This window comes from Terrapene carolina, unplaced genomic scaffold, assembly GCF_002925995.2.
Source record: "Terrapene carolina triunguis isolate 2854851 unplaced genomic scaffold, T_m_triunguis-2.0 Scaffold633, whole genome shotgun sequence".
Lineage (NCBI taxonomy): Eukaryota > Metazoa > Chordata > Testudines > Emydidae > Terrapene > Terrapene triunguis.
This window is the reverse complement of record NW_020664984.1, coordinates 3,086,487-3,100,415: the sequence shown is the minus strand read 5'-3', so window position 1 is coordinate 3,100,415 and position 13,929 is coordinate 3,086,487. Positions and strand designations below refer to the sequence as shown.

At 38.3% G+C, this 13,929-nt stretch overlaps 1 protein-coding gene across 1 annotated transcript; it reads left to right on the top strand.

The window, feature by feature from the left end:
- Positions 1-434: 434 nt before the first annotated feature.
- ZNF638 (zinc finger protein 638) lies at positions 435-13,655 on the top strand. Its single transcript, XM_029913436.1, has 6 exons — positions 435-455; positions 2,104-2,124; positions 9,789-9,850; positions 10,198-10,236; positions 12,887-13,200; positions 13,609-13,655. Exons 1-6 carry the CDS (start codon positions 435-437, stop codon positions 13,653-13,655), a joined length of 504 nt encoding a protein of 167 aa, XP_029769296.1.
- Positions 13,656-13,929: the final 274 nt, after the last annotated feature.

Here is a 13,929-nt window from a genome sequence, read left to right as displayed (position 1 = left end):
TGATGCCACCTATGAGCCAGCCTCAGATGCCGCCTATGATGCCACCTGTTATTCCGCCTATGCCCCAATCTGTGATGACGCCTATTGTCCAGCAGTCTTTGACCCAGCCACCTATGGCCCAACCTGTGATGCCACCTATCAGCCATCCACCCTTTTCAGCTGAACTTCTTGCAGCTGTAAGACATCATGAAAGGATTCAGCATGAATCTGGGACTAATCAATCTAATGCACAGATTGGCTCAGGTCAGAAGAACTTCCAGACACAAGTTGAAGCTCCTATTAAGTCTCCTTTTGGAATTGTGAAAGCCTCTTGGCTTCCAGTGTTTTCACAGGCTGCTGCCCAGAAGGTAAAGAGACTTCCTACTCCATCTATGATGAATGACTACTATGCTACATCTCCAAGGATATTTCCACATATGTGTTCTCTGTGTAACATGGAATGCACTCATATGAAGGTGAGTGTTTTTCAAAGATTACTGTATAAACTTGTTGTATCTAACATATGGTTACATGTTATCTTATTCATTAGTTTTTACTATGCATTAGATAACTTGTGGAAGCTTGTGCATATTGTGCTCCAGTATGATTCCTGATCTGTGGGTTTTAAAAGATTAGAAATATTAATACTGGCAGACACCTCTATAACTTCACTGGCTAGCCTGTTGCTCTTATGACTGTATAGGCACACAAATGTTCTTTACATCAATATTAAGGCTCTTAGGTCTTTTTGCACTGTTTTTTTAAATATTATATTTGGCAGAGAAATAACAATTCTTTTCATTAACACCTCATAACTAGGCCACTAGAAACACACACAGCAATTTCTATACAATAGCACAGTTTTAGGATAGATTTCCATGTTGTCTCTCCCCCCCCCCCAACAATTAAAAAAAAAAAAAGCAGTGTGAGTGTTTGCAAAGATATCACTCTGAATGTGAATTGGTGCAACATGGTCTTACCTGAGACTGAAGAATAGCTCTGAGAGGTGTTAACTGCTTTCATTTATCTAACTGGGGTCTCAATTCTGAAACCGAAAGACCATTTCAGTGTTTAAAATAATCTTCAAAGAGTTTGGGAGTATGGGGAAAGGAGAAGATCATTCTAGGAGGAGAAGACCTTGGGGAGTAAATGAAAGGATGTTGGAAATAATTTAAAAAAAAAAAAGGGTGATTTTTTTTATTTAAAACTATTTGCAAAAGAATTCAGCATGGTTTTCATATATTTAAATATGCCTCTACTGTGTTACCAAAAGTTTGCAAAACCTGGGAAAAGCTTCCACAGAATTTCCGGGTGCACTACTACTGCCTTGTTTTAAAGAGGAGTAAATGGGGTTGAGGACAATCAAGAGAAGCTTCTGTACTTGTGGGAGTACAACTGTATTTTAAATACCCTTTTATTAATGGGCTTCAGTGCTTCTAGTTTTAGTATGTATAGGTTTTTATTCTGTTAAATTGTTAAAACTTAAAAAAAAAAAAGAAATTGGGGTTCTGATTAAAATAGAATGTTACTTAATGCTGAATGTAGTAACAAATTTGGGTTCGTAATTAGTGATTTTCTTTTCTAAAGTAACTTATGTAGCTGATTCTCTTGGATGTGAACTACTCAGTAGCTAGCTCACTTATAGACTCATAGACTTTAAGGTCAGAAGGGACCATTATGATCATCTAGTCTGACCTCCCGCATGATGCAGGCCACAAAAGCTGACTTGTCCCTTTTAAATTCAAGTAAATATTTATACTGCAAGTATTGACTGGAGATGCAGTTCTTTTAACCTGAATATTCTGCAACCTTATTTAATGTACGTGTGTTGCTGCTGTGTGGACAGTTCAGAATTTCTCACAAGAATTCATTAATGTGGCTTAGAAGAAAATGTTGCAAAACAACCAGGATATTCTTGAATAGCCTTTTTTGGAAAAACAAAGGTACAAAGGGTGGGGAGGAATCAGATTTTAAAAGCAAAGAACGAAGATCTTTCTTTCAACAAAAGTTCGTTAACACTCTATACATATGTATTCCAAAAAGTTCATGAATCCAAACATTACTTTTGCTTTCAGCTTTCTAGTTGGTTTTTTCAAGTAAAACATCTGTTTTTTTGTATTTCAGTTACAATTGAAAGATTTCAAGGTAAAGATTTCTATGCATCCATCTTATTGTCCTCTTTGAACTCATGATAAATGTTATGCTGAAAAGACAAGTATATGATTGAAAGTTTTTTTTGTACCTGAAGGTAGAACTGGATCTTCAGATGTTTTGCTTTTAGGTTAAATTTTTTTAATCTTTTTGTTAGCTTGGGTATGCCACAACTTTGCAGAGCAATTGATTCAGACTCTCCAAGGTGCAAAATGTGACTTTATAAAATAGCAAATAGGAAAAGCTTGAGACAGTCTAAAAGAAGAAAGGCAAGCATGCAGTGATAACAAATAAAGATATATAATGAACTATGAACAGGATGAGAGAAATGGCAAAGTGGGGAAAATCCCCATCACCTCAGCTTCTTCTGAAGTTGGGAAATATATGTCAAAGAGGATGCAGACTAGTTTCATTATTGCTAGGAAGACAGCTGACTCTCAAGTTCAAATTATTAGTGGTGATTGTTTGCAAAGGATGCTACGTAAAGCAGCTGCCAGTATTATACAGAATTATAAACTTAAACGTACATAGGAGTCTGTTTTTTCTCCGCACTGAAACTTAGTTACCTTTTGGAGTTTGGTGCAGCAACCACTATATCACCAGCAGTAGTAACCTTACACATGATCTTGGACAGGAACTGAAGAATAACTTATGTAGCTGAGGTAACAGATTATGTTGAGGAAGCACAATTTGGCCAGGATCTAAGAATGTAGGAACGGCCATATTGGGTCAGACCAAAGGTCTGTCTAGCCCAGTATCCTGTCTTCTGACAGTGGCCAATGCCAGGTGCCCCAGAGGGAATGAACAGAACAGGTAATCATCAAGTGATCCATCCCCCGTTGCCCATTCCCAGCTTCTGGCAAACAGAGGTTAGGGACACCATCCCTGCCCATCCTAGCTAATAGCCATTGATGGACCTGTCCTCCATGAATTTATCTAGTTCTTTTTTGAACCCTGTTATAGTCTTGGCCTTCACAACATCCTCTGGAAAAGAGTTCCACAGGTTGACTGTGCATTGTGTGAAGAAATACTTCCTTTTGTTTGTTTTAAACCTGCTGCCTATTAATTTCACTTGGTGACCCCTAGTTCTTGTGTTATGAGGAGTAAATAACACTTCCTTATTTACTTTCTTCACACCAGTCATGATTTTATAGACTTCAGTCATATTTCCCCCCCTTAGTCCTCTCTTTTCCAAGCTGAAAAGTCCCAGTCTTATTAATCTCTCCTCATATGGCAGCCGTTCCATACCCCAATCATTTTTGTTTCCCTTTTCTGAACCTTTCCCAATTCCAATATATTTTTTTTGAGATGGGGTAACCACATTTGCACGCAGTATTCAAGATGTGGGTGTACCATGGATTTCTATAGAGGCAGTATGATATTTTCTGACTTATTATCTATCCCTTTCTTGATGATGCCCAACATTCTGTTTGCTTTTTTGACTGCTGCTGCACAGTGAGTGTATGTTTTCAGAGAGCGATCCACAATGACTCCAAGATCTCTTTCTTGAGTGGTAACAGCTAATTTAGATCCCATCATTTTAGATGTAGAGTTGGGATTATGTTTTCCAATGTGCATTACTTTGCATTGACCAACATTGAATTTCATCTGCCATTTTGTTGCCCAGTCACCCAGTTTTGTGAGATCCTTTTGTAGCTCTTTGCAGTCTGCCTGGGACTTAACTATCTTGAGTTGTTTTGTATCATCTGCAAGTTTTGCCACCTCACTGTTTATCGCTTTCTCCAGATCATTTATGAATATGTTGAATAGGACCGGTCCCAGGACAGACCCCTGGGGGACACCACAATTTACCTCTCTCCATTCTGAAAACTGACCATTTATTCCTACCCTTTGTTTCCTATCTTTTAACCAGTTACCAATCCATGAGAGGACCTTCCCTCTTATCCCATGACAGCTTACTTTGCTTAAGAGCCTTTGGTGAGGGACCTTGTCAAAGGCTTTCTGAAAATCTAAGTACACGACATCTACTGGATCCCCCTTGTTCACGTGCTTGTTGACCCCCTCAAAGAATTCTAGTAGATTGGTGAGGCATGATTTCACTTTACAAAAACAATGTTGACTCTTCCCCAACAAATTATGTTCATCTAGGTGTCTGACAATTTTGGTCTTTACTATAGTTTCAACTAGTTTGTCTGGTACTGAAGTCAGGCTTACCGGCCTGTAATTGCCGGTGTAGTAAGATGAGGCCCTGAAACATAAACTCTTTTGTCAGAGACCCAGTCTGAGGCCTGAAGCCTGAACCAAAGTACTTCCAGGCATTGCTAAGCAAAAGCTGGGCTGTGAGCCAGAGGCAGGCCCCACTCACAGAAGTTGGCGAGAAGAGGGTTGCTAGAAGCAGGTGCATCCACACATAAGTGCTAATAAGAGGAACTTGTGCCAAGATGGCATCAGAACACTCTACAGAGATAACAAGGAACAGGCAGGTGCATCTTAAAGACAGGGTCAAAAGGACAACATGATGGATAGATCTGTTTGAAACAACATGATCAAAGGAGGAGACAGCACCCTAATGAGCCAAGGGTCAGTAGGGATGAGTAATCTGTCCTGTAACTGTATAAAAGTTGGCCTCGGAGTGCACATCTTTGTCTGGGCTAGGGGGCAGTGGAAAGTCCTGCCACTGACTGAGCCAGTCCATTGCCGGGGGCACAAATTCGTAGCATGTCTTGTAGAGTCTACGGGAAACTATTACTGTGCTTCATTTGACAATAAACCTGGCTCGGGTTCCTTCGTACCTTACTAGAGTCTGTGGTCTTTGGGGGTTCTCTCGGGGTTTGCTGTGTCACCTATCTGCGCAGAGCTGGTGCAGCACACAGAGGGAACACGCACGCAGCGGACTGTTATCATCGAACAAGAGCAGAGCACCACACCGGTAGCTACTGACAACAGCCGGGATAACCTCTGGAGCCCTTTTTAAAAATTGGCATCACATGAGCTATCTTCCAGTCATTTGGTACAGAAGCTGATTTAAATGATAGGTTACAGGCTACATTTAGTAGTTCTGCAATTTCACATTTGAGTTCCTTCAGAACTGTTGGGTGAATATCACCTGGTTACTTATTACTGTTTATCAGTTTGTTCCCAAACCTCCTCTAATAACACCTCAATCTGGGACAGTTCCTCAGATTTGTCACCTAAAAAGAATGGCTCAGGTTTGGGAATCTCCCTCACATCCGGAGCCATGAAGACAGATGCAAAGAATTTTTGTTTCTCTGCAATGGCTTTAGGGTTAACTATTGCTATTGGGGAAAGTGCCATTGGATTTCCAAAGAGCAACACCTTCTGTTTGTCTCATCTGAAAGAAGCCATCTCTGAGCCTGGCTCTTCCACCACTACCTGGAGCACTGGTTCAATTATGAGTGAGGGAAAAGTGCTAATGCTATTACCTGAACCATCCTAGGCTTTTCCCTGTGGGTGTCCCTGCAGTTACATACCCCTGCTTAACTTGTGAGGTCTGATCACAGCTGAAGGTGGTCCTGATGTTCACAGTATTCTGAAGTTTAGCATTCTGTCTCTTTGATACAATACAACATTTTAATCTGAAATTAGTTTTTTAATGCCTCTCTATTGCAATAGCTGTACAAAACCGAAAGATTATAGTATTTTGCATCTGTCTGGCACAGTTATTTAAGACCTCATAACATTTACCAACATTAAACCTCACAACTTCCTTGTAAGGGATATGTATTATCATTCCTGCCACCATTGAAATGCAGCCATTTCTGGAGTGGAATGCAGCAGTTTAATAGTGCAGAACAACCTTACCACAGTTTAGAACAGAAAGTGAAGAATAGCATAGCCATTTCAAATTGTAGAAGGAATTTGAGGAATAATGTAATTACACATAGTGGAGTTTGGCAAGGACCACTGGGGTTAAAATTACTGTTGCTACAAAAACTGGCCATCGGTTCTCTAATAATTACAAGTGATCAATGCCTTGGTTCTATGAAGATGTCACCAGCAGCATCACAAAGTCCTGTTACCATGCTGGGGTATTGGTTGTTTTCTGACATCCGAGAAGAGTGCCACCAGCACAACTTGAGGTGGTATCTTTCTGTCCATGTGTGGTCTAAGTATTGACTCGGCCAAACCCTGCTTTATCTTATGGGACTGGTCAGTTTCACAGCACATGATGAACCTGATAGGCTCCTTGAGGTTAGAGAAGCAATAAAGATTTGAACTTCTGAGTGGCCCAAATAAGTTGATTGCATGCATATTGTTTTTCACCTCCAAGCCTTTGTTCCTTTTTGTGGTTCTGACCGGGGTTGCTGTGCTGAACGCTGTTTGGTGTAAAAGTCTTGCAGTCAAGTTGGAGTTCTGAATTCTTTTTTTGCCAGCAAAAAATTAAAGCCAGAAAATTTGAGTTTCATCATCGATGACTTGTTTTATTGCGAATCCCGTCTGTCCACTCAATACTTCCATTTTTTTTTGTTTTACAGCCTTTTGTTTCAGGTGGAAACTATTTTTCTGTTAGAGAAAAAAATGGATGGCAATTCTTCAGATTATCTGTCAGTGTGTTTTTTTTTTTTTTTTTGGGGTGTTATTTTTTTCTTTCAAAATAAGCAAGCTTTTTTAAGAAAGGGAAAAGCCTCCTCTTGTGCAACAAATAAAATAACCAGGATTGTTCTAACTCATTTAGTGAATATATCCAGGAAATGTAACTTCATGACTTAACATCACAGTTCTAGGTAAATTGTACAGTAGAAATACATTATAGCTTTAAAAATGTCAGTATCCTCACTATTTTTAGAATGAGATTGGTTTGTAATTTCAGTGTTGAATGAATTTGTTACATGTTCATTGGATATTATAATAGGGCAACAATGTTCTAGTTATTTTATTTTAGGTGTTTTAACCTTTGTTTTAAATCTATTTGGGTTGAAACTTCTTGGATTTTAAATTCAATATGAAATCATGTGAAAATTCTTTTTCTTCCTGCAAGAGAACTATGTGTATGCTTCTGCATACATTACTTAGTTCACAGGACAAAATATGATTCTATTCATCTTTATTCCTAGCTCTTCTACATAACATTCTGCAGCAGAATGGCATGCACAAGAGCACAGGTGTGATGCTAATGTAGATGAGGCTTGACTGACTGAAAGAGGAACACTTACCATGCTATAGAGGGATCTTGGGCCATACCTTTTTCAGAAAGAAAATCCTTGTATAGCAGGGTGGGAGAGGGATAGTCTTGGGGATTAGGGAATCAGATTGGAAATTGGAAGGAATACACTGGAAATGATGATATGAAATACAAGAGGGAATTGGGGAAGTTAAGATTCAGAGCAAATGATTAGCGTATTTGTAAGGGAGGAGAATGTATCACTTTGTCTGCCATTCTGGTTAATGCTAGTTGGATTGCTAGCTAAAAAGAGACTTGGAAACAAAATGGCCTCTTTACACCCCTCCCTAAAAATGAGTGGTGATTTTTCTCATTTGGGGCCAGAAAGAAGATGGGTGGATTAATTGTTTTCCCTTTCTTTCCACAGATTAATCAATTTAATCTCCAGTTTTTTTAGCTACAAATGTTAAGCCTAGGTACATTTTATTCTAAGAATAGGAAAAATGATGCTGATATTTGGGAGAAATAGTTTTTCTGAAAATTGATTTGTATTTTATTGCAAGTTGCAATCTTTAAGTGTTCTTTGCTATGCATACAGTTCTGCAGTCAGCTATGGCAGTGGTAGTGTCTCAGAGTCTGAAATATTTTTGTTCCTGAAGCAAAACAATCTCAAGAGGAGTCCTCTTTAAAAAAAAAAGTTCTTAATATATTTTGTCAAAACAAGTGTTAATATTAATTAAGGACATTTTAATAGTAAAGTATGAGTAATACTGTGCACTTTGAATCTTCAGAATGTTTTACAAACACTAGTAATGAATCCTCACAACCCCTCTGAGACTGGTTTAAAAAAAACGTATAAGAAGTTTTATTTGGTTAACTTTGTTTTACAGACTTAAATAAAAATAAACTTTCAACACCTGAATTTTCTGGTTTTTTTTAGTTTGTAACTCATGCTTTTGTTTTGATATGTGGGTAGTGCCGAGCAGTGAGGTGCTGTTTTGTACCAAACTTGCTGTGTTACTTAAGTGGAGAGATCTAGTTGAGGACAGGGTTAGTTGAATTTCCCTTTTTGTGGCTTTAAAAGAAAAAAGCCATTACAAATATTTCTCTGCACTATCATGATAACTTCTGTTGGTATGTGGAGGGAGACAGGACAGTATTCTAAAATTTCACACGTGATTTTTTTTTTAAATATACTGTATAAACTCTGAAATGTGTTTGGAAAAATAATATACTTTTACCAGTAACTGTGTTCTTGCAACAAGGAACACTAGTGGCTTTGGTAGCATGGGACTTCAATTTAATTTATTTTAAAACTGGTTTTCATCCTGTTTCAAAACTGGTTTTATGTTAGAATTTTGCTATTTTGTAAAAGTTTACATATTTAGTTGCAATATATAATATCTGTTTTTAAACCATTATTAAAATGGAATGGAAATTGGCTTTAGGGAAACTTTCATTGGGATTTGAGAACACTCAGTACTTTTACAAGTTTGGGCCCGTATTAGCTGTCTGTACTGGCAAACTGACCATTGGTACCAATAATTTTCAACAAAAGGTAGGTCAGTTTGCTAGTGTAGATTAGGCAATAATGTCTTTTGCCCCAGTCTTGCAAAGCTTAATTAGTCTCATTTGGCCTACTCATGTATGGTCTTAACTTTAAGCACATGCAGGTGTGAGGCCTTACATTGGTCCTTTAGGCTATAGTGTCACAGCTATTAATTTCCAGCCAAATGTTCCCAAATATAAATAAAAAATATTTCAGTGTTTATACATGGTAAAAAATGCTTCATCTCCACGTGAATTAACTGACATAAAATAGAAGTTTAAAATAAACTTTTTGTTTACCATATATTTTAATGCATAAGTAAGGATGAACATTTTAAAATTCTGTTCTTGAGTTTTTGAGGCATTAATATAATGGCATAAGTCTTAATGACTTAGCTTTTGATATCTAACATCTTAAAATTGCACATCTGTGTTTGCTGAAATTATACAGTTTCTCGGTTTGTCAGATTTTCTCAATGTAAGTAACAACATTTTTTTAGATGATAGCTAATAGTCTTATACATAACTGGCTGTTAAAGGTTTTTTTTTGAGTTATCATAGAAGATTAGGGTTGGAAGAGACCTTAGGAGGTCATCTAGTCCAACCCCCTGCTCAAAGCAGGACCAACCCCAACTAAATCATCCCAGCCAGGGCTTTGTCAAGCTTGACCTTAAAAACCTCTAAGGATGGAGTTGAAGTAATGATGACTGAAACAACTCACTCTTTTGAAGCAAATAAATTGCTGATTAGTTTAATGTAATGAATTGTTTCTATGTAACTCCTGCTAAAGACTTCATTTGTATGTGTGTGCGTTAACAAATTTAATGTGATATTAGTGGTTTTTTATTTAGTATAAAATGTAGCCATTTTAAGATGAGAGAGTTGAACAAAACATCAGATTGTTTGATAACTAAAATTTTGCCAGTGATGGAAGACACAATAGAAAAATTTGCTTTATATTAATTTTGTACAAATTTTGGCATTTATACATTAATCAAACTTCTGTGAATATCTTTTTCTCCAACAGGATTGGATTCAGCATCAGAATAATCCTGCTCACATTGAGAGCTGCCGTCAGTTACGTCAACAGTAAGGGATTTCTGTTTGTGTGTACGTTTATACAGTAGTCATATGTATCAGAGGGGTAGCCGTGTTAGTCTGGATCTGTTGCTTTTTACAGTAGTCATATGGTATAGCATATCACTGTCATATTTCTTTAACTAGCCTTGTATGTATCGATCATCCTTATTTGTTTTGGGTAATTATGATAGAGTTTAAGTTAACATTATATACTTACAGTTGTTGCTGCCCCAGGACTTGAGCTGCATAACCTATTGCAGTGTAAATAAGTTAGGAACATAGCTGGAAATCTCATATTAGAGTAGTTCAGGTTGCAAGTTCAACTTGTTGCATTGACTATTTTATTTTAAAAACAGGTATCCTGATTGGAATCCTGAGGTCCATTCTTCGAAGAGGTAACTGCCTTTGAGAAATAAGGCAATTTTCAATTACTCCAACAATAAGAAATGAATACAATAATGATTTACTTTTCCCTAACCTAGTTTGCTGCTTGTAAGTAATAGCTATGGTGCCCGTATGTTTTTATTGTACAGTTATGTTAAATGAGGGTTTCTTATACTTGATCATAGATTCTCTACGCAACAGCAGTACTAAACTGTTGGGGCTCCTCTTTCAGAGAAAAGTACAAGGCTGAGAGAACAGTCTCTGGAAAAGCATGGAGAGCTGTACTGTCTTGCTCAAGATTAGATGCCTTTCTGGCAGATATCCTTTAGTCAAGCACAAATTATTGGGCTCAGTAGATAGTATGTCACCATTACCTATGACCTGTGTTATATGGAAAGTCAGACTTCATGATCTAATGGTCTCTTCTGACCTTAAGATCTATGCATACATGAATTTTGAAACAACTTTATTTGAAAACAGACTGCAATCTCTACTTTTCTTGGTCGCTTAATTCTATTTATATTTCAGCACAATCAGAATATTCTGTTATTCAGAATTGTGTGTGTATTTTTAGCTTGTCTTGTATATAAATCAGGAAAGAGATGGATGATTTTCTGTTTCCTGAAGTCGGCCTATTGCAATTTGCATGAAAGTGATCATGAAATGTTAGACTTCTGTCTTTGACAGGGTTACTGGTCTAGGGGATAGGGAAGAAACAATAGATGTGATATATGTTAATTTTAGTAAGGCTTTTGGCATAGTTCCACGTGACATTCTTATAAGCAAATTAGGGAAATGTGGTCTAGATGAAATTACTATGTGATGGGTACCCATCTGGTTGAAAGACCATAATCAAAGAGTAATTATCAATGGTTCGCTGTCAAACTAGGAGGATGTATCTAGTGGGGTACCACAGAGGTCAGTCCTGGGTCTGGTACTATTCAATATTTTCATTAATGACTTGGATAGTGGAGTGAAGAGTATGCTTATAAAATTTGTGGATAACACCAAGCTGGAAAGGTTACAAGCACTTTGGAGGACAGGATTAGAATTCAAAATGACTTTGACACATGGGAGAATTTATCTGAATTCAGCAAGGTGAAACTCAAAGACAGGTGCAAAGTACTTGACTTAAGATGGAAAAATCAAATGCACAAATACAAAATGGAAATAAGGAGCTAGGGGTTATAGTTGATCACAAATTGAATGTGAGGCAACAATGTGGTGCATTTGTGAAAAAGGTAAATATTGTTCTGGGATATATTAGCAGGAGTGTTTTGTATATAACACATGGGAGGTAATTGTCCAGCTCTGCTTGGCACTGGTGAGGCCTCAGCTGGAGCACTGTATCCAGTTCTGGGGATTACACTTTAGGAAAGATGTGGATAAATTGCAGAGAGGTTAGAGGAGAGCAACAAATGATAAAAGGTTTTAGAAAACCTCACATGTGAGGGAAGGTTAAAAAAATTGGGCATGTTTAGTCTTGAGAAAAGAAGGCTGAGGGGGAATCTGAAAACTGTCTTCAAATATGTTGAGCTGTTATAAAGAGGACTCTGATCATTTGCTCTCCATGTCCACTGAAGGTAGGACAGTGGTAATAGGCTTAATCTGTGGCAAGTGAGATTTAGGTTAGATATTAGGAAAACCTTTCTAATTGTAAGAGTAGTTAAACTCTAGATTAGGCTTCCAAAGGAGGTTGTAGAATCCCTATGATTGGAGGTTTTGAAGAACAGGTTGGATAAACCCCCTATCAGGGATGGTCTAGGTTTACTAGGTGCAGCATCAGCCCAGAGAGCTGGACTTGAGGACCTCTCGAAGTCCCTTCAAGCCCTATATTTCTATGATTCTATCTCTCTTGGGAAGCTCCTTGTTAAAAGGCTGAAAATATGAACACACAAATTACTGGGAACAGATCTAGTGCACAGGCACCTTTTTAAATGTATTAATGATTTTGTCTGAGAATACATATGACTGACTAAGTTTTGAAACATTGAGTGAAGGGAGAATTTTATGTTAAAACTTCAAGTGGATGTTTTTGTTGTTGCTAATTGTTTTGGAGTGCTGACATGCTCAGCGCAGTACAGAACGAAGCGAAAGAAAAGGTTCCTACTTCTAGAACGTGTCAAACATTAGATAGCAATCTTTGGGGTGAGGGATCTAATAGGCTTAAGGGTGTGCAAGGTTTTATTTTTGTTGAGAGGTATCAGTCAGACCCAGAGCTGCTGGCTGTTTTCCAAGGGCCTTGATGTATTACTTGTGCATTGTTCCCAGTTCAGCAGTAGTTACTGGATCTTCCATCCACAGGGCGGTGTTATGATTCTACTTAACTACTGTGATTAGTCTACGTAATATAAAAACGTTGTTTTTTAATGGAGATATCAGTAATAAGATTTTACAGGTTGCCTTTCTCTAATTTCACATTCCACTAAGATGAAATCTAGTATACAGCCTCATACTGCAGTGATAGCTCTTTTACCTTTCTCTCCCACTGCACTGTCTTCCCACTATTCCTGTCCTCACATTTTGCATTTGCTACTTCCTCATCTGTTTCTAATAGGCTTGATTAGCACTATTCAACAGATTGTTTAAATTGAATTGATCCTTTTCAAATTAGATCAGGAACGACTTTGGGTAATCTGGTCATCTACCTTTGTTTCACAGAAATGAAGGCGAGAGAAAAGAAAATCAGACCCCAAAGAGACGTTCCAACTCTGCTAGTCCTGGTCCTAGGCATTCAAGAGGATCAGGCTCTGGCCACATTCTTCGCCGGTCCCGATCCCGATCCCGATCCAGGAGCCCTGGCCGTTTCAGGTTAGCAAGACCAAGAAGTCGAAGTCCAAGGCAGATGCGTCGTCCTAGCCCTAGACACAGGTCTAGGTCACCACAACGATCTAGAAATCCTCTGAGGTGTAGTCCACGACCCCAAAGATCTTCTAGCAATGAATGGGCATCAAGGAGGACAACTAGATCTCCAGGTAAGGAGATGGATATTACAGAAATTAAAGGGCAAGCTATCAGACTGAAACTTTGGTAGTTTTCAGGAACTTTGGAGATAGGAAAGGATATCTCCTAGAACTGGAAGGGACCTTGAAAGGTCATCGAGTCCAGCCCCCTGCCTTCTCTAGCAGGACCAAGTACTGATTTTGCCCCAGATTCCTAAGTGGCCCCCTCAAGGATTGAGCTCACAACCCTGGGTTTAGCAGGCCAATGCTCAAACCACTGAGCTATCCCTCCCCCCAACTTTACCTGTCCTCGAGCCCACCTGCCAATTTGATTATATAATGGAAATAGTGAAACTCACCATTCACTAAGTGTTGTCAAGTGGAATAATGCTGGAGAAAGGTGTGGTTTTTTTTTTTCTTTCTTTCCCTTTTTCTTTATAGGTGTTAATAATAGAAGTGGTAAATTTTCAGACAGTTATGTTTTGTAAGCTGATGGTGTCTCCTGAGCCATGAGAACTGAACCATGTTTTAACAATTCCATACTTCAGCTTTCTTTTTCTCCTGCAAAAGTGTTTTTTGTTTTTTTTTTAATCTCAGCAACATCTAAAACAGTGTGTGGAATGTCATCCCTGTACCATTGTAGCTTTTGGTGACATTATCAACCATTGTAGATTCTATGAAGGTCATCAGGTTCCTCACTCCTCATTTCATCTGCAAGATCTGAGGCCTGCCTTCTTCTAGCAGTGTCAGTAATGGGGAGAA